Below are 21,246 nucleotides of genomic sequence, written 5' to 3' on the forward strand. Positions count from 1 at the left end.
AAGACCTGTTTTTTCAGGACAGTGGGGAGAATACCCAAGTTTCAGAACACAGTAGTTATAGAGATAGTGACACTCCAAGATTCAAGGTTTCAAGGTAGTTGATTTATGGTTATCAGGCACAGCCGGGCTACCCAGTACAGGTCAGGCTAAATGCCAATTGCGGCTCTTTGGGTCAGTCAGGCTACAATTTGAGGTAGGCTTTGTGGCACAATCAGGCTGAATGCGAGACAAGGCTACCTGGCACAGTCAGGTTACCAGGCACATGTAGGCTTTGTTGGCACAATTAGGTTATCTGGCACAATCAAGTTATCTGGCACAATTAGGTTACCTGCCACAATCAGGTAAAATGTGGAGTGATGCTATCTGGCACACTTAGACTACCTGGCACAAACAGGTTACCTGTCACAAATAGGCTAAATGTGAAATGCAGCTATCTGCCACAAACAGGCTATCTGGCAGAATCAGGTTACCTGGCACAAGCAGGATATCTGGCACAATTAGGCTATCTGGTGAAATCAGGCTATCTGGCACAATCAGGCTATCTGGCACCTCCTTGTCCCGTGCTGAAAACGTGGGAAAGGGAGGCCAACGGCCTGAACATCCTGACTTATCATTTTGTGAACACTTTTCTTTTTCATGAACATTACCCCACACTATTTGTGAGTTAGCAGTAATGACTGACAATAGTTTTTTTAGTATAGGCCCTTTTATTTTGATGCGACTCCACTAGGACTGCATTATTATTATTTGATGGTCCTAGTTTGCTCCCATCTTAGATTTAGGCGTTTATCACACCCTTGATAAAGTTCAATAAAGACCCTTGAACTGTGGCTACTTGTGTCTGTCTTACTTTGAAACCATGCCTTCCTTACAACCCATCGTACTTATTTCAAGTAAAAGGGTTTGCTGGCCGCTTGTAACAGTGAGGTATCCAGCGTCAGTTCATCATACAACCAACCTTTGACGAATTGCAATTGACTAGCTACAATGTATAGTTCAAAGTTAGGCACCCTGATTCCTCCACCTTCATATGGTCTTTGGAGCGTAGGTAAGGCCAGCCTACACCTTATGTTCTGCCATAAAAATCTTCAACATGTGGTGTCCAGCACTGTAAAGAAACATATGGGTGTGTTATGCAGGACATTGGTGAAATAATGTTGCAATCTAGGAAGAACCACCATCTTCAGTAGGGCAGCTCTACCCATTAGCAAGAGGGGCAACGGCACCCAGATGTCCATAAACCCCCCCACTCCTACCAATGCTTGTTGTGTGTTATGGGTGTGTTCCACATCAGGGTTGTGATAAATATCGATTCCTAGATATTTAAATGTGTATGTGTTCCAACGTATTGCTAGTGTGGGTAAAAAGCCTTTCTTCTTCCCTCTTAGCCCTGCTTTTGGGAACCAGCATGATTTGACACGACTGACCATGATGCTTGAGAGGGTTGTAGGTCAAAGGATCGAAAAAAAAAAGGATCGAATGGTAAAAGGATCGATTCAAAAGGATCGAAAACAAAAGAATCGAAAACAATTCTTTTCTTTTTTTACATTTCTTTTGCCCCCCAAGCCCTGTTTTTGTGGTCAAAACCACTTTTTTTAACTATACGAAAACCAAACAAAAATATATAGTTTAAAAAAAAATTCGATCCTTTTGTTTTCGGCCCTATTGCGTCGATCCTTTTACATTTGATCCTTTTACATTCGATCCTTTAACTGGACACCGCTTGAGAGTTCTGCAAATCTGCCGAGAATATTCAGTATATGTTGTAAGTTGATTTCCGGCTGTTGTATGTATAATAGCATGTCATCTGCATACATGGATATCAGATGACACGTATCAGGTATTATGAGACCTGCTTCACTAACAGTTCTTTATAAAATGTGCTTGGCAGCCCATCTGTGCCGGGAGTTTTACCAGTCGCAATCCCCTTATTGTGGCGACTAATTCTTCTTTAGTAATGGTGGCTTCCAATAATTCTGCGGTTGTGGTGTCGAAGCATGGAAGTTCATCCTGGGCCAGGGCCTCCACGAGTTCTGAGTGTTGTACATTGGATGTTTCTTTATATAAAGAATTATAGTACTCAAAGAAAGTTCTATTTATGTCCAATAATGTGGTGCATAGTGTGCCTTGCTTGCTTTTAATAGACCGAATCAGGTCTCATTTCATGTCACTCTTACAAAGCCAGGCCAGTAACCTGCCAGGCTTCTCAACCTCTGTGTGTTGTCTTTCTATGTATTTTGTGTAGCTACGTTTGCTTAGCCTATCCCAGTGCTTTATGCATTCTTTTCTATGTTTAATCATGTCTGGGGGGCAAGTGTTTGTATTCCCTGCCCTGGATAGCTGGACTTTTATTATTACCAACTTAGAGAAGCCATGTAGGAAAGAACAGAAAGAGGCAGTTAGGAATAAAGTTTTGGCTTGGCTCTGTCAAAGAACTGGACCGGGAGTGGTTAGATGTTCAGACTTGAAAATCTTACGCAGGCTGGAGATTGATGAGTGGTGCACTCAGGAAAACAAGGATTGTGTTTTGTAGGATGTGCGGCCAGTAACCTGGCAACTTTCCTTAGTATCTGCAATTATTTGCCGAAGGGTTTGTCGACCCTAAAACTCTTAGTGGACTAGCCTTTGGGCTATTTACCAGGTTACTCACCATAGTGACCACCTTACACCTAGTCCATAGTCCCCTTTCCTCCATACTTATGGGACATCTCTGTCCTGTGGGACGGGACCGGAGCACTTTGTAAAAAGCATCCACATTTTTTTCAAAAATGTGTCCCTCCTCTCTTTCCTGCGTGGGGCCTGGCACGCGGCCATAACCCCGCCCACCTTGGCTCCGCCCCGCGCATCGCCCATCAGTCCTTTTCTATCGCAGGGTCAAAGACCCATTAGCAATAACAGAGGAACCTTATTAGAGGGGACGGCGGGCAGGCGTATGGGGGAAAGGGGACTATGGACTAGGAGTAAGGTGGTCACTACGGTGAGTAACCTGGTAATACTCCTAAGTCCCGTCCCCTTTCCTCCATAATTATGGGAGATTCCCAAGCACTCCTTACAGGAACTATGGGTGGATGGAAATACCCCTTACTGAAAAAGGTTCTTCAGCACAGCCTGGCCGAACTGAGCGTCAGCTCTAGAGCTCATATCGAGGCAGTAATGCTTACAGAAAGCAGATGGGGAGGCCCAAGTAGCCGCTTTAGCGATGGACTCCCAGGGAACATACTTCTGAAAAGCAACCGCGGCTGCCTTGCCTCGCACCTGGTGTGCATGGATACCTTTAGGAGGTTTCAGCTTTTGGACGATGAAAGATTCCATGATACAGGTGGTAATCCATCTGGAAATAGATGCCTTAGATGTCAGCCTGCCCTGAGGCTTACCGAAGGTCACAAACAGCTGGGAAGAGCTCCGAAGCTCGGAAGTCCTGTCCAGGTAGAACCTAAGAGCTCTTCGGACATCAAGGTAGTGTAGAACCCTTTCCGCCTCTGAGGCAGGGTTCGGAAAAAAGACCGGAAGGGAAATCAACTGAATCAGATGGAATTCGGTCACTACCTTTGGTAGGAAAGCTGGGTTTGTCCGAAGGACTACCTTGGCCTTGTGAAAGACCAAGAAAGGGTGCTCCACCGACAATGCCTGGAGCTCACTCACTCTCATCTCTGACGTAACGGCTACCAGAAAGGACACTTTCCAGGACACGTATTTGAGGTCAACCGTAGCCATTGGCTCAAAGGGTTTATGGCACAGCGCCGTCAGGACTACATTTAGGTCCCCAGGGGGGTGCGGACTACGAACCAGAGGGTAGAGGCGTGTCAAGCCTGCAAAATGCCTCTTAACCACTGGGTTACTCAGAGAATAAGAGCATTGGTCTATAGCAAGATAAGCGGAAACCACTGAAAGGTAAGTTCTGCATGACAGAACGTAAACACCCGACTCTGCTAGGGAGGACACGGAGGACAGCACTGCGTCAATCGTAGCCACTCTTGGATCCAACTGCTTTTCCAAACACCAACGACAGAACCTGAGCCATTTACTCCTGTATTGGGATCTGGTCGAGGGTTCCCTGACTGCCTGGATAATACGCATGTTATCCGTAGACAAGTTAAAATGCTCTAAGACTTGAACTCAGGCACCATGCCGCCAAGCAGAGCGATTGTGGGCAGGGGTGCCACATCTGCTGTTCCCCTTGATGAAGAAGATCTGGGGTTACTGGTAACCTGATCAGCGGAAACACTGACAGGTGTTGAAGTTCTGAGAACCAAAAAACTGGCCGGCCACCACAAGGCCATGAGCAGAAGGGAACAGTTCATAGAGTTCTTCCGCTTCCCAATTGCTCGATGAACGAGAGGAAGAGGCGGGAAGGCGTAAGCTCTCATGTTGTGCCATGGAATCTCGAGAGCATCCCCCAGAGAGGAGGCTCTCAGCCCCCTTCTGGAAGCATACCGAGGAAGCTTCTTGTTTAGCACTGTAGCGAAGAGGTCCACCTCCGATGTGCCCCAACGCAAGAAAGTCCATGAGAGGACCTCCGCCTTCAACTCCCACTCGTAGATGACCACTGTCCGCCGGCTGAGGGCATCCGCTGTGACATTCAGCTGGCCCGGAATGTGCACCGCAAGCAGCCAGACGCCATGAAGCATGGCCCACTCCTATATCTGGATGGACAGATCAACCAAAGGTGCCCACCCCGCAGGCAACAAAAAATTGTGCGGAAGGGGTATTCGAGCATTCCGGTCATAAACTGACCGATAAGGATGCGCACAAGGCCGAGAAACCAGCCCTACACCGGAGGCCGATGGTGAAGCTGTAGGGGTAGCGTTCAAAATGGCCGCCGCGGTCGTGGCGGGAACGGGTGCCATTTTGTCATCACCTGAGGGGAACTGCGGCACGTGAGGAAGTGAGGCAGGGGTCCCCGTCGATGGATCAGGGGTCTTAACTTTAGCCTTAACATAAGAAACCTCGGCAGAGCCGGTACTATGAGGCCTGGAATGTTTCTGCGACATACCAACTGCCAAATTAGCCTTCTCAGGAAGGACCTCAGCGCTGCCGGTAAAGAAGAATTTCCCTTCTTTGCCCCCTCAACAGATCTGGTGTCGCCGCAAGAGCAGGACCGGTGAGAAAACAACCTTCACCGATAAGGCCTTGCCAGACCCCTAGAAATGTTGGTAGGTTTAACCTCTGTACGAGGGACCTCGGACCTAGGTCCGGTAACAGCCTTACTCGCGCGGGCCTCGAACATCCGTTCGGTAGCACCAAGCCCCACCAAGGCCTCGGGGCGCACCCCGGCATAAGAGCCAGTCGTCCAAATACAGATACTCATGGATACCCTGGAGACGAAGTTAGGCCGCAGTCACCGACATCATCTTCATGAAGACACGCGGCGCCGAGCTGAGGCCAATGGAAGCACTCGAAACTGGAAGTGCTCCTATCCCAAAGAGAAGCGGAGATATCTCCTTTGTGGGTTCCAAATCAGGATATGCATGTACGCGCCCTGAAGATCCACCCCACTGAGTCAATTGCCCGCCTGCAAAGAGGAGCAAATCTGGCCGGGCGTGATCATCTTGAATTTCTCTTGGGGTAGGGAAAGATTGAACTGGGAAAGGTCTAGGATGGTGCGCAGGCCAGCCTGGTTGGGTTTGGGCACCGTAAACAGCCGTGAGTAGAAGCCCTCCCCTCGCTCCCCAAGGGGAACGGGTTCCACAGCTCTGAGGAGCAGAAGTTTCTGAACCTCGGCCTTGAGGGTGGGTGAGCCCAACAGCTGAAAAGGAGGGTTGAGGTAGGGGGTAAAGGTAAGCGAAAGCCCGCTCGAGCGACTGACAAGACCCATCTGTCTTCTGTGATGGCCTGCCACGCCTCCCAATGAGACGCAATGCGCCCACCCACCGGGGTCTTGTGCGAGCGCGGAAAACCCTCATTTGGCAGGCTTATCGGTGGCGTACCCTGTTGTCTATGGCAGTTATTCCCCGCAGGAGTATCCACCCTGCGAGATTTGCGGTCGAGGAAGCCCCTAAAACCAGAGGAAGGTCGACCTTGCGACAACGGCCTTTGAGACGAGTGCTATCTTTGGTTTTGGTGAGCTCTACATCAGTAGAAGAGTGAAAAAGCTCCTTACCATCAAATGGAAGGTCCAGAAATTTGTCTTGCACCTCCTTTGCGAACTTCGTGGAATGCAGCCATGCTTGCCGCGAGGTATCAACTCCAAGCATCAGACCCCGAGCCAAGGTGTCTAAGTGATGAGCCGCAGCCTCCAGGAGATCCTGGGCCAAGACCCTGGCATCGGAAAGGCCTCCTCTGAACTCCTCCAACTTCTCGACCGGAATGTGCTCCTCAAACTCCGACAGACCTCTCCACATCCGCATGTTAGCTCCCGCCAAAATCAATTCTGCATTGGCCTGCCTGAGCTGCAAGGCCGAATTGGCAAAGATTTTCCTCCCTATGGAGTCCAGGAGCTTGTCCTCCTTTCCCAAGACCTGAGTCGCCGTCGCGGAGGAGGAAGCTGCAGGTCTGGATTGCAACGTGGCCGCAGCCACCACTGTGGAGGAGGGAGGCGGACAAGACGACAAGGCCACTTCTCCCGAGGAATGTTACCTGTACCTTGCGTCAATCTTTTTATTTACAAAAAGTCCCGAGTGTGGCTTTTCCCAAACTCTTCGGACCTCAGCCAGAACGTCCTTCTGCAAGAACAGGCCAGTACGCTCCAAAGGAGACAAGGTGAACACCCCAGAAAGCACGCCCTCCTGCGGAGCAGGTGCCTCGGGCACCGGAACATCTAAGAAGCTCATCATGTCCAGTACCCGGTCATGGAAAGCTCTGGTAGAGCGGGGCAGGTCCTTGTTGTCCTGATCACCTTGAGGGTCATCTGACAGGTCCGGATCCTGCTGAGCCGTGTCAGGCACTGCCTTGTCCACTGGGGACAATGGTGGCACAGGCGGAAGCGCAGGGGGAGGCACCATGGGCAAGGGAGGCGCCGGCGGAACCACCGTCGGAACGGGTGGAGCCGGAGGCGCGGGTGGACATATCTCCTTGAATAGCCCCTTGAAATATTCCCTCATGGGGTCGGTGCGCATAAGCGCTTGAAATTTACCATAAAAGGCGTACTCAGGAGATTGTTTCGGAACCTGAGGAGGCCTCTCATGAGGTGGAAAAATCTAGGGACGTAACGGGGAAGGGTGCCACACCGGCCCCTCAGCCGACGTAGCCACATAAATCAAGGGAGCCGCCCCCGCGGGCAACGAAACATTGTGCGGAAAAGGCATCCGGGCGTTCCAATCATAAACCGGCTGGTAAGGATGCGCACAAGGGACCTTCGGTTCACCCGAAGGACAGAACCCTACACCAGGGGCCGATGGCGTAGTTGTAGGAGTAGTACCCAAAATGGCCACTGTGGTCGTGGCGGGAACGGCCGCCATTTTGTCCTCATCTGAGGGTAACTGCGGCATGTGAGGAAGTGAGGCAGGGGTCCCCGTCGATGGATCAGGGGTCTTAATTTTAGCCTTAACGTAAGGAACCTCGGTCGAGCCGGTACTATGAGACCTGGAATGTTTCTGCGACATACCAACCGCCACTTGAGCCTTCGAAGGAAGAGCCTCGTGTCATGATCTCTGCTTCCAAAAGATCAGGACTTGCCCGACACCCTTGGAAGCAGACCCATAACCCCGGTTCCGAGTGCCAGCCAGTCCCAATTGGGACCTTTTGGACCCTGTCCTGGCGCCAGTGGCACCAGGCTCATAAAGATGCCCAGTCCCAGCGCTGGAAGCGCCGGGCTCATAATGCTTGGGTGGACTTACCTGCAGCAGACCATGCTGCTTACCTACCTGCCAGTTGAACCCCTGATCCTCTTCTGTTTGGGACTACTTTCCCTGTTGGGTGGGGCAGGAGCCACTCCCTAGGTTCAGAACACTGGAACTCTTCTGGAAAGCAGGAACTCTTTTCTTACCTAGGCGTGGCTGTGGAAGGAGACACCTAAGCACTACAGGAGGCTATTTAAACCACACCCGATGGATGAATCTTTCTTTGCGTTATTCTGCATTCTCTGCAGCAGAACGCTCATCGTGCCTTCTGCTTCTGATCCTGGGCCTAAGGGAACAAAGGCTTACCATCCTGGAATCCAGTCTTCAGCAGTTAACGACGGACAGCAGTCCTCTGAGGTCAAGAGGCCTGCACCCTTATCCAGTGAAGAAACTGGTTACGGCACCCTGCCCCGAGGCAGATGGAGAGCTCGGCGTTCACTTACCTAAGGTGAGGGCGTTAACCTTTGGGGTTCTACAGGAGAAGAGAAAGGGAAGAGGAGAGAGGCACCCAATAACCCCAGTTCATTAATCCCATATTTTCTATCTGCAGACATCTTACTCTTCGAGTCAGACATACAGTGCACAGAGGTCCAGCCCAAAGAGCCAACCGTGTGTTACACATCACCTTTGAAGATACGGCATTCACCCAGTCAAAACCGGCGCCTCTGCGGGAATCAGGTGAGCGTTACACCTCGGCACTGCCGGTAAAAGAAGAAACTTTCTTCTTTGCCCCCTCAACAGATCTGGTGTCACCACAAGAGCGGGAACGGTGCGCTGTCACCGACAGGGCCTTGCCCGGCCCCTCAGAACTGTTGGTATCCTTAGCCTCTGTACGAGGGACCTCTGACCTAGGCCCGGTAGAAGCCTTATCGGCACAGGCCTCGAACATCCGTTCGGTAACCTCAAGCCCAGCCAAGACCTCGGGGCGTACCCTGGAAAGAGCGGCCTCAGAGCAAGCTCCGGTACCCCACGACTCAGTAGAACTGGGTCTACACACAGCTCCCACAGGAGGGGCCTCGGAGTGTACTCCGGTGATCACAGGCCCCTTACGGAGACCCTCAGAGAAAACTCCGGTAGAATTATTAGGCCCGACAGGCACCTCAGGGCGAACCCCGGTAACAGAGCGATCAACGCCCCTCCCAGCTCGAGAGGAACCCGGAAGGTATCCCCCAGCCGGGGTGCTCTGAAAATTAAAGAACTTACCGGGCGTTTTTTCTTCTCGTCGATGAACGCCTGAAAATGAGAAGGAGGAGTCCGTCCGAACACCTCCTCCCACCGCTCCAACCGACGATGAAGTGCCCAGACCGAAAGGGAGTCACAGTAAAAATAGGAGTCCCAACGGTGTTCCGGACCCAAACACTCTAAACAAAGAGGATGGGGATCCGCCCTCGCGAAGCGATGGTGACACGATGAACAGTCTGGTAAATCTAGTTTAAAAGACATAGAGAGATTAGTAAACGAACGCTAGCGAGAGCCAGAGAGGGGAAAAAAGGGAAGAAAATCTACAGAGGATTCAAGTGCGTCCAGCCCCTATCGTGCGGAGAAAAGGACTGATGGGCGATGCGGGGGGCGGAGCCAAGGTGGGCGGAGTTATGGCCGCGTGCCAGGCCCTGCGCAGGAAAGTGAGGGACACATTTTTGAAAAAAATGTGGATGCTTTTTACAAAGTGCTTCGGTCCCGTCCCACAGGACGGAGAGATGTCCCATAAGTATGGAGGAAAGGGGACGGGACGTAGGAGTATAACTGCCTGTTAAGAATGTTTGTACTGAGATGAATTTTGACTGAGTTTTACTTACTGTGCTCTATCTGATTGTGTAATGTATGTTATTTTATGTTGTAAGTTGTGTTTTGTTATAGCGCTCTGATGCCTGTGGGCTTCAGCGCTTTATAAATACATTTAAAAAATAAATAAAAGTGTGTAGCTTCCGTTGGGATGCTGTACAGAATTGTCTCTGGATTTGGAACAAATAGGAATTCTGATTCAACAATTTGGTTCAAAGGGCACAAATCCTGAATAAAAAGCCATGATCCCCCTGTCGCCTTTTCCACTGGATACGCTGCGGTATTACACTGCGACTTTGAAGGCACCAGAATGCCTTGCTTCACTAATGCGGCAATCGTCTCATAAATACCCTTGTCTGCATGTCTTGATAGGGGATACTATCTGGCCCTAGGTAGAATAGCTTCTGGTTTTAGCTTTATATCGACAGCTCCTATCCTTTTTAACAGCCCCATGTCATAGGAACTATTAGTCCATAAGACACTGGGCACCCGCCCCAAGTCTTCCTCAAGAAATGGTGGTGCCCGTTTTCCAACGCAGCCATTCTCTTCGGCACTTCCCTGTAATGTATTTCCACCCAGTGTGTAATGCTTATGTCAAACACCATCAGATTATCTGATTGATTGTCTTGGAACAGCTCCTCATCTGTCACGTCAGTCAAACTGTATCCTTCCCCCACTGCAATTACAGTTCTCCATGATCGCCCTGTATCGTCAGTCCCATGCAGTATTATCCTCTCATCCCTTGTTATAACTGCCTCAAGCTCTATTGGGATCACCTTTCCTTTTTTCTCATCTGTAGGAAACTTTGGTCTGAATACGAATTCATTTGGTTTGCATAGCACTCTGCCCTGTATGCCTAGAAGACATGCAATTAATACTTCTACCCTGTATGAAAACAGCTCAATGTCTACTGGCACCCCCTCTGTTCCGTTAGGGCGCAATAAGCTTGGACGAGTTCCCTCACATTCATGTGATGAATCCTTGGTGTTGAGTACACTATCCCTTGGTCTGTGAATGACCCATTATATTCACATTTGTCTGTCGAGAATATAACAGTGGCATGGTCAGCTTGTGTTCTCCCACAGAAAGTGGCAATTTGTCAGTAAAAGGAACCAAATCTGTGGCCCCAGAGAATCCCTGCGCATTCATGGCAATGCCTGACATTGGATATTTCCCCTCCCTGACACAAGGCTTAGTCGCCCCTGTATCCACGAGAAAGGAAAATGTCTTGTCACCTATTTTCACCCTATATGTGGTTCCTCAGCTGGATTGGGTGTAACAAATGGGATTGAACACATCTGGTCTGTCTGTGGGCTGTCCTACTGCGGATATAGTGACATTACCATACCTTTGAATTGATTGCCCACTATAACAGTCACACCCCCCTCCTCCGGTTTTCACACGGGAGTCGATATCGTGGAGCCTGCATGTGTCATGGTTATGACGTTCTTTTGGACCGGTGCCTGCTGTGCTGGTTGCTGCATGTGTCCATGTGTCTGCAATGCGTGTGTCATGGGTCGATATTGTTGTATTTGCATGTCCTGCATATGCGCCTGTTCTGGTGTGCACATCTGTACTTGCGTGTGACCTTGGACATAATAATCAGCTTGCTCTGTCTGGTATGTGGGCAGTTGCTGCATTCCCCCATTCAGAGACATCCCGCTCCTGTGCCTACATACCCACGAGATAGGACCCATTTGTCTGCATCACCCAGTATTGTGCGGGACCCCAATCGGTCTTTGCTGTTCCCCAGGAAACCCTCCTGCGTTCTGCCGATTCCACACCCTCTCCCCAGAGGTATCCCTCTTCGTCCTCTCGGCCACTGATTCATATTCCCTTGCCATGAGAAGAGAGAAATGTGGGACAAAACAGTGGGGTTATTTTATCACATATGTCATGGGTTACCTGAACAAGTGCAAAAGCTGCTGAAGAAACTAGTGGGAGGGAGGCTAAGCCATGGTCAGAAATCCAGCTAACTATAGTGCACTATTGCAAGAGAATGCGAGAAAGAAGCGTGAGGAGAGGAAACGAGAAGAGGCAAAGTTAGTGCAGAAGAACCTATGTAAGTATACAATAGAAGGGGTGATGTTGACAAGTGGAGAAGGAGTAGTTGCTCAGCCAGTGCGAAACCTCCCCATCATCTGTGGTTGGTTCTGCACTGTCTGAGTGAAAACTAGAAACGCGTTGGGACTATTCAACAATTAATATTATGTTCTTGTGAAAATTATGAACCACTTATGTCATAAAATTGTTGCTTATTAACCACAAATACTTAATTGTTAAGTGTATTCCTACCAGAAGGGGTGGCACAACAGGATAATCTGCCATATTAGTACATACCCTAAATACCCTGTTTGTCTGATTTACTCAGGCTGTAGATAGTGTGCAGGGGACAGGAGTTCCCTAATAGGGAACACTTTGTTTGTGTGCACATCTGTTGTTTCTCTGCCTTTGTGCTGAGGATCGTGTGGGGGGCATGAGAGTTAGATTTGGCCGCCCCATCTACACTACCAAAAGGGCATTCACCTCTTCTACCCTATCAGCTGGCTCTGCCTGTACCTCTGAAACGTCATCACAGGGCTTGCTCCTCCACACACTTAATCCCCCCCATTTTCAGGTTTATGGTTTAACTCTACCACCTTGGACTCCATTGAGCCAGACTTGCCCTTTCGTCCCAATGTCCTTCTGATGTTCACTGTCTCCTCTCCACCAGAGAACTTCCATCAATCTACACCTATGTTCTTCTCCTTCTGCCCAAACACATTCCTCCCAGCCCCACCTGATGATCTACTCTGCCTTCCTCAAGACACCTTCCTCCAAAGTCCACCTGCTGCTCTCCTCCCCTTCCAGCCTAACAACTTCCTCCAATCTACTTCTACCATCTTCATCCAATCTCCATCCTACTGCCTCTTGCTCCTATTCCCAGCAGTCTCCAAAACTCCACCGCCTCGGACTACTTCTCCAAGCACCCACGTTATCCACTCCAAGCTAGCCCTGTTATTCCGTGGTCAGTCCAAATATTGGGGCAGTAACGTCGGTATACATTTCACCGGCGTTTTACTAACAGCATTCCGCATTGATTAACTGTGTTTAAGATTAACTGTGTTTAAGACTTAAGGTTTTCCAGCTGAGGGTGAAGGAGCGGGAGACCCATCAATTGCAGTATCAAGATCCCGGGCTGCCATTTTGGATTCCCATACTAGCAGCTCCTGTGTGCTAAACGGAGTGCTTGGAGCTGCTGTAGCCTTAACACTTCTCTGCTGCTTTTACCGTGAGCAGCTATCTTTCCACTCAGCGTGCCTTTGAGTAACACGAGCGGGCAAGAGAACACTCTGCTCGCTTTGTGTATTCCGAATATGAATCTGGCTCTACTATAATTCTTCCTGGTCTAAATGTCGGTGTGGTAGCCTCATCAGTAAGACAGCAATCTGGGTGTATTCCCGGCCAGAAAGAAAACTGCATTCAATCTTTCGGGTGCCTGTCCCGATTTCTTAAAGGTGCAAAAAACAAGTGGGGTCCTGGGAGTCTCTCTGCCAGACATTAGTGCTAGTTGCGAGAGTCTTACCCAGATTCTTTAGCTCACTATCTTACACTGATTTCTTAAAGGTTGCAAGAAAAAATGCATCGCCTCAGACATGCATGCAAATGTTTTGTTATGCTGTATATGTTTAAACAGAAATATGTGACATGACAAGGTCAGCAATCTGACCTTGTCAAGAGGGGTGCGGGGGACCTCTCCGACTGAGGTGGGAGGCCTACCAGGGTGGAAGCCAGAGTAATTCCTACCCCAAAGGGGGAAGGTGGCAGTTGGGAGGCCCGAGTTCCTGGCCCTCCCTAAGTATGTTGTCCCTTATCCCTTGTTTCCACTCCTTCCGTTCCTGATCCCACTTTCTGGGCATCTTGAAGACCCTTTTATGCCTCCACCACAGAGACCTCTGTCAAGGCCATCCTGGTCACTATGGTCCGTTCTACCATCCCCTGGTAGTCTTTCTGCCCAGTTCTTCAGAGTTTAGAGGAGCTCCACTCCTTATTCTCCAGACTTTCTATTAGTCCCACTTGGCTAACCCTGCCAAACCATCAATTTGCTAATGTAACCAATATGTACCATACTTCATATCAGCCAGAACCTTACTCCCCCCAACCCCAACTTCCATCCCAATTTTCTTGCCTACCACTCCATTACCAGTGATTCCACCCAAATGAATACCTTCTCCAGTTTGCCTATGCACTCATTTTGTAATATCAGATTACTCATGACTGATCTCATTGTAAGTTGATAACAGCTAAGCACAACTGGGCAGGTTGGAAAGAATAGCACTACCAGGGCTGTCTTAAAATCATGTACCCAAACTTTCACAAATAAGAAAAGAAAAATCCCAAATGTTTACATTGCACCCTACACAAACACTTTAATAAACTATTCACAGTTTGCAACTTTTGCACTAAAAAAAGGGAAAAGAGACATATTATTCTTCACCAACTTCACACATAAATGACAGCAACTCACTAGCCTAAACCATCAACTTCTACATGAAAGGGCTAGTAATGACCTAAACCAAGTAATTTGCACTCAGATGATTTGCGAAGGAAACTTATTTGGGATTGTTTTTTTGCCTGATGTACTGACCCACCCGAAACTGACCCTCATCCGCCCTCTCTCTATACAGACTAGCATTAAAAAACATATCCAGGCATTTCTCAAGAGATATCCCACCAGCTCTATACCAGAAACCAACCCAATAGAACATGGGATCCCCAGTAATTCCAACCTCTTGGATTTTCCTCTACCGAATCTCCCACCCAGTCTCACCAGAGGCCAAGCACCTGTACCATCACCTGAGCCTCACCCAAAATAAAGAACACATCAATGCTGGAAGAACATTCGTTGTCAGGGCTCCAAACTTCGACCTGCACACTCTCCTTTTTGTATGAATTAACCAACTGTCAGCTAAAAGAATGCAACAAAACATGATTGAATAAGAAAATCTGGCATGCCCAGCTTTAACAGAAAATTGGTTCTCAGAAGCCTATACAGGACTCCCTGACACACTCATTACCAACAACTGCAAAATCTTTGTGAAAAATTGTCCATCCTAGAAGGGTGGTGTTATAGCACATGTCTATTGCAGCAGCCTCAAGTGCCAGGGTATTGAGTGTGGCGACTTCAAGCTCCTTGAACACCTCACTTAGAAAGCCTGCTGAACAACAATGACTGTATATTAAACATCATAACCTACCAACCCATGGATCCCGACAATACCCTCAATTATTACCCAGAATGGAGGGAACTGATGCCAACATCCACAAATACTTCAGACAACATCCTGTTAATGGTGATCTAAACCCCTGGATCAACCAATTTGAAACTAGCCCAGGATATCATGGCAGGCTTAGGATTCAAACAACATATTCAATGTCCAACCCTTTTTCCATGAGTAGACACTGAATGTCTCTGATAATTGGGTCATATATGACACCAGCATGGTACCCATGTCGTGGATGGAAAACTGCCTTATCCAAGGGTATCTCCAAACATCATCTAGGAGCGGAACCCAACCCAACTAGGGATTCAGCCCGATTACCTTCAGACTGGGAAAAAAGGAAAGGCTTCCCAGAGTTTTCTGCTAACCTGTTGTCTTTCAATGCATATGACCACATCCAGGAAAACGTCACACAGAAGCACTGCTATGCAACCACTACAATGCAATCACCAGAAACGTGGACGTCCCAGCTCCCATTATGTCTAAATAACCGAAACAAAAAGGAAAAAGCAAATAAAAGTGGTTCACGAGACAGCTAGCACAGAGGAAGTAGGCATAAATCCCAAAGCCTGGTATACATAATAAATGTATCCAACATGCCACAGATTATAGATACACAATTAATTGGCAAAAACGTCCTATATGCAGAATCAGTTCCTTCAAATCAATTTAACAGTGAACAAACCAAAAGAGGTATTCACCATTAATACTAAGAGTTACTCAACCCATTCCAAACCTCCCCCTCATTGGAACCTACTCAAGACCTTGCAGAAAACGTGGCAGACTTCTTCATATCAAAGAAGACCTCAGATGCTCTATCCAGAGACTGAACTGTCAGAAATATATGATAGACCTAGTCCATTAACAAAGTGCCTCCACTTGAAACCTTCTTACCACTGCCCTTGGAACAAGTGGTAAGAAGGTTTTGTAGAACATTAAAAAAAAATGAATCATTCAAAGACCCAAGCAAATCTGTGCTCAGCTCTTCTGACCAACACTCTCATGACCTCCCCTGGGCACTACCTTTACAGATGTATATCAAACAAGTTATTATTAAGAGTTATCGCATCACTGTTTGAATTGTTAGGCGGGATCTTTACGTGAGAGAATGATAGGTCTCAATCCCTTTCCAAGCCACAAATCAATGTTCCAGGTTGTAATGCTAAAAATCAGTAAGTTCTCAGTTCAAACTCAAAAGGTAAAGTTCCAGTTCAAACATCAACATTCCTTATTGCCCATAGTTGTTGATTCACTATTGGGTTCCTGGGGAATGCCTCCCTTCTCCAGGTATCTTGTTCTTAGTGTTTTTACAATGCTAGGAGAATAGAATAACCCCTTTCCCCTGGCCTTTTCTCAGGCTTACTTCACAGTTCACAACACCAGGGAGAATGTTACCCTTGCCCTGACCTTTTCTCAGGCCTATTTTACAGTTCACAACACCAGGGGTACTTTCTCCTTTCCCTTGGCCTCTTTATAATTTTGGCACAGTTCTCAATACCAGTGGAAATTACTCCCTTCCCCTGGCATCTTTCTATGATTTGTACACTTTTCCCCAAAGTAGACTTGGATTCCAGTCTTGTGGGTTTGGGTCCCAGACCCGTAGGATTCTCTGCTGGTTGTGTGGCAGACCTGGTTCACTAACTTGCCAGGTACTGTGACTATGAAGATGACTGATGAACTTTCCTTCTTGTGGGTACGGGTTCCAGGCCCGTACTGCTTCACATTATGTTCCAACAGCTTCTCTCCTGGGCTATTTTCTCAGCCCTTCTTCCCAGGGTATCTCCAACCTTCTTATTTGGACCATTAGCCTCTCTTCTGTCCCCAACGGCCAGCCCGTGTTGCCCCGCCGACTTCATTCCAGCTACACTGGCCCCACTGCTGCAGGTTTCCCTCTGGGCTGCTCTATGGGCGCAGACCGTGCGCCCCACTTACTCCGTCAGATAAGTCAGCTGCTTTCCAATATGGAGAAGAATCTTTATGCATCTGAACTTCGGGCAACGTTTCGCCTTCTCACCTCGCGTCCTAGCCTGCATTGCTTCTCTACGCTCCACAAATGACTTGTTTGCGGCTCCTCCAGGGGGGGGGCTGAACTTCTTCTCCTGTTTTCCCCTCTTCTATTTTGAATGTGACTTGACCAATAGGAATTCGTGAACCACTGAAATGTTCACTAGTGATCCAGGAGTGCTTATTATGCTTCCACATTGCCTCCTCGTCTCAGTACCTTTCCTATAGTCCTTCGTTGGGCAGACTAGACTCTTCCTTGTCCTAGTATTGACTAGATTCTTTCTTGTCCCAGTACTTATGATTTAGGATACATGACACATGTACATGTGGTTACAAGACAAGAGTGGGGTGGGTGAGGGGGTTTGGATTGGACACCACTGAGTTCTCCCTGGATAGTCGTCCCCCCCCGCTGAGTAATGACTATCGGTTAGCGGTTTCACCTCCCTGGCTTCATGGAAAGGGGCACCCTCTCAGGGAGAAGTGATGACATCTACGGACTTGTCACATTAGGTAAAGTGGGATCGATAAGTGGGTAGGTGAAAAGACCTTATTAGAAAATGAATTTTCAGTTACATTTTCTCCTATGTAATGCAGACATACAATGAGTTAGTTTTCAGGAGTGATGGTGTCACAGCTGAAAAATGGCAGCCTTTCAGTCATCAGCCTACTCTTGATACTTTAAGGCACTCTGCTGCAAACGTTATAGATCCAATGTAAAGCAGCTGCCCATTGAAATCCATTTTAGGGCTCTTTTTGGGGTATAATTTACATATTTATTTTATATATACAAGCTCGTTGATATTTTCCAAGGTACCAATGGTGACTACTTCAATTTCACACAAAAAAGATGCACAAAACTACCTTAAGAACACCCCAGCACATTTCTTCTTAGATACCATATTTTCTCACCTGTTTTTTCAATTTTCACTTTGACCGGCAGCATTCTGCAATGGGAGTTGTACAAGCTGAAAATTAAAAACAGAGAGGTTGATTCTGAAGAGTTCGGAAGTCATTTGGTCTTCAACACAACCTGCACAAGTGTAAACGTAACATTGATCTTTACACACCTTCAATTCTTTGCATTACGCCACATTAAGCTTTGACCTGCTGTGTATATATCTAGTTTGCAAGTGCTTCACTTCTCCAGGAATACCATGCACTGAGCTGAGCCGCCGGAAGACTTTTGTCAACACACCATGCATAATGCAATAGGCAGCAGTACACTTCCAAAAATGCTGAGTACTTTACTACTTTGAAATGAATACCCTGGTTATGAAGAACAGGTGAATAATCCTGAAACATGAGTAGAGACCTCACTGTTCACCATTCCTTATACTCGTACAATTGCCCTACATGTATATGTTTCTGTCCTTTAGGCATTAATGTGTCAGACATTCTTCAGGGGCCGCACAGGTTTATGCACGTGTAGTGTACTCAATAGCTTTGTTGGCAAAATCACTGTATACACCAAAATTCTTCCAGGGATTACCCAAGTAAATAAAGAAACATCCTTAGTTTCTAATGGTCTTTTGCATGACCTAATGTATACCCCTTAAAGCACTAGATATATAACCAAATTACATATCACTCTATGGTGTCCTTGGATACAGCATCCATTCCCACCAACAACTCTGACTGTTGTCAACCCACCTTTGTTGCTCTGTGTGGTACATTCAACCATAGACTTGCTATTCTGAAATACAGAGAACACATGCAAGTCCACTTTTAGTAAGACAATGTGTTAATCCCTTTCTCTCTGGCTAGCTCTGGGTCCCAAATTATCTGTGCTCACCTCAGTTTCATGGTGCAAATATTGGCCCCTCTAATATATTTATTTTTTCTTTTAATTCTTCATTACTCGAGAAGCGGGCTCTCTCTCAGTGGTTTGTCTAGTGTGTTTCTCATGCATGTAGATACACATAAATCAGGCATAGTTCTCATTAATTATTTCATGCCCACTGCACTTATTTAAATACCACGGTTCCTTAACACATTTTCTACTGGCCACACTTACTTAACAGCCTAGATGAAGGATACAACTATCTTAGTTTCAGGTCGTTTTTTCAGGACTATTCACCTGTTCTTCATAACCAGGGTATTCATTTCCAAGTTGAAAATAGCCTTCCTTTATAATAGTAGGTGTATATGTTTACTCCATGAGGTAGGAAGGTTAAAAACTCCCCTTTTGTGGGGTTGCCGACTAAAAGTGAGAGACGTACTTCACTACACTATTCAGAGTACATTTTACTTCACACAACTGCTTAAAATACGTTTGAATGGAGTAATATCCAGAAATAATGTTCTGCATTGCACCTTCCTAAATATGCTGCGTTACAGTGTACATTTCAGATAGAACTGTATTTAGCTAAACCTGCCACACTTCCCAGAATTGGAGGTGCTGTATTACGCCCCTTCAATTGTTGCACAGTGCACTAACCCTCTCAATGCATTTCACTGCTCTACAATACAGAATCTTTTACCAGAATGTGACGTTTTGTACTATGCTTCCCCAAATACTCTTCATTGCACTACATCATCCTGAATGTTCTGTGCTTCAGATCACGCATGTTGCTGCAATAGGGATACAACCACACCTCCCAAAAGGTGCTCTGCTGTCATAAACCTGGGGGTATGTTGTCCTACCCTAAATCTGCTAACATGGGATGTGCTTCTGCAAATAGTAATAAGTGACCTAACTGATTCAGCAGGTAATGATCACTTCAGTGTGAACTTAGACGTTTCAAGGAAGAGGAAAATATACCCTTAAATAGAGCTAAAATTCTGGACATTTTTCACAGGATGCCATCACTTTGTCTGATAACCATTAGATTGGTGTACTTCTGTTTTCCTCAGCAGTGGATAAAGTAACAATCTATTTTAATTCAAAAGTTGTTTTTGAATTAGTATGGGAAGCACAGGAATGCCTGATTCAAAGTGGCTATAATATTTGTCTTCCTATATGTGACAGATTTAAAGAGGATATGGCCACTCCAAGTGTGTCGTAGAAGGATTCCGACAAGGAGATGGCATGTTTGGGTTATAGACTTATAAACCACAAAACTTAACTATCCCTTTCTCTATGACAGGTTTCCCTGCCTCAACCTAGGAAAATAAAGGAATGTCAGAATGTTTGTCAAAATGATATTCCATACTTGTCCAAAACCCAAATTCATTCCAATTAAATCTAAGAAGTTCGAAATAACAAAGTTCTTCCACCAGGAGAATGCCTCCCTTCTCCTGGTAAACACAAAAGTTCAAAACAAAAGAAAGGTCGGTCCTCTCACCAGGAGAATGTCTCCCTTTACCTAGTGGTGTCTGGTGTCTCTAAGGTCCAGGAGAATGCCTCCCTTCTATTGGTTCTTCTTCTCTTATCAAAGAGCTGTCTCCGTAATTCTTGTAGCTCCTGCCGAGCCTTCTTCACTAGGCCCTGTGATGAATCCCGTGGAGTCATCACTGGTCCCCAGCCTAAGACTGGGGACAGCGCACCACCAGAAGCCAGGACATGTGCAGACTTGAAATCAACCACTACAGAAAGGAAAGGACCAGAAAACACGCCTTCTCTGCCTACACCCAAAGACTATAGAACCTCCTCCACGTTAGCATCAAACTCGCCCCCACGCTCCTACAATTCAGAAAAGAACTCAAGACCTACCTCTGCAAGGAGTCTCTCCTCCTCAACACCTAAGCCATCACGCCACCCCTCGTGCCAACTGACTCACTAGATGCTGCACGCCCCTCTCCTCCCCACCACAGCTGTACCCCTCCTCTGTGCCCCTCTATATCCTACCCCAGCTGTATATCTGTTATGTTGTTACCTCTGAAAAGCGCTCTGTTAGGTATCTGCATTGTTGTATACCTCTGAAAAGTGCTCTGTTGCTTCTCGAAGCTAGGTCCGCACTCAATAAATACCATAATAATAATCAAAATAATAATAAAAAAATATCTCCTCCCATGTGGCCAGGGGAACACAGCCGCTACCTGGTCCTGACCATGGGGGTGGTATTATGAGGGAGGAGAAGACTATCAGGGAGATGTGGTGACCCCATCACGAGGGGGACAGTATATTTCCCTCCCAAATGAAGAAGCCTCTATAATTCCTAAATTCTTGATGGCTTTTATGTCACCTTAAAGTCCCTCTCATTGTAAAACCCCAAAACCTCTTCTTATAAAACAATTCATACAGAATACCATATATACTTCCTGTACACATAATACTCGCTTAACATCACCTGTGTCTGATGTTTTTGATGTAAACAACAACCCAAAACAATGTAACTTTAAAAAGATCCAAAATTCTGATGGACTCCTACTCCCATAAAGCCTCAAGTACTGAGACAAGGAAGAGGAGAAAGGAGTTAATGTGGATGGAAAGAAACCCCAAGCCAAACGTGTAGACTAGCTGTTATAATGGGAATCAGCTG

General features: G+C 47.1%; 1 protein-coding gene across 2 annotated transcripts in view; it reads right to left on the minus strand.

The window, feature by feature from the left end:
- Positions 1-21,246, minus strand: part of LIN37 (lin-37 DREAM MuvB core complex component) — a 470,461-nt gene that overhangs the window by 381,224 nt on the left and 67,991 nt on the right. For both annotated transcript variants that reach the window (XM_069604871.1, XM_069604872.1), the window contains exon 2: positions 17,735-17,790. In XM_069604871.1, coding sequence (XP_069460972.1) covers positions 17,735-17,790 — 56 coding nt within the window. The remainder of the gene's footprint in view (positions 1-17,734; positions 17,791-21,246) is intronic.

This window comes from Ambystoma mexicanum, chromosome 1p (genome assembly GCF_040938575.1).
Source record: "Ambystoma mexicanum isolate Mex_15411 chromosome 1p, UKY_AmexF1_1, whole genome shotgun sequence".
Lineage (NCBI taxonomy): Eukaryota > Metazoa > Chordata > Amphibia > Caudata > Ambystomatidae > Ambystoma > Ambystoma mexicanum.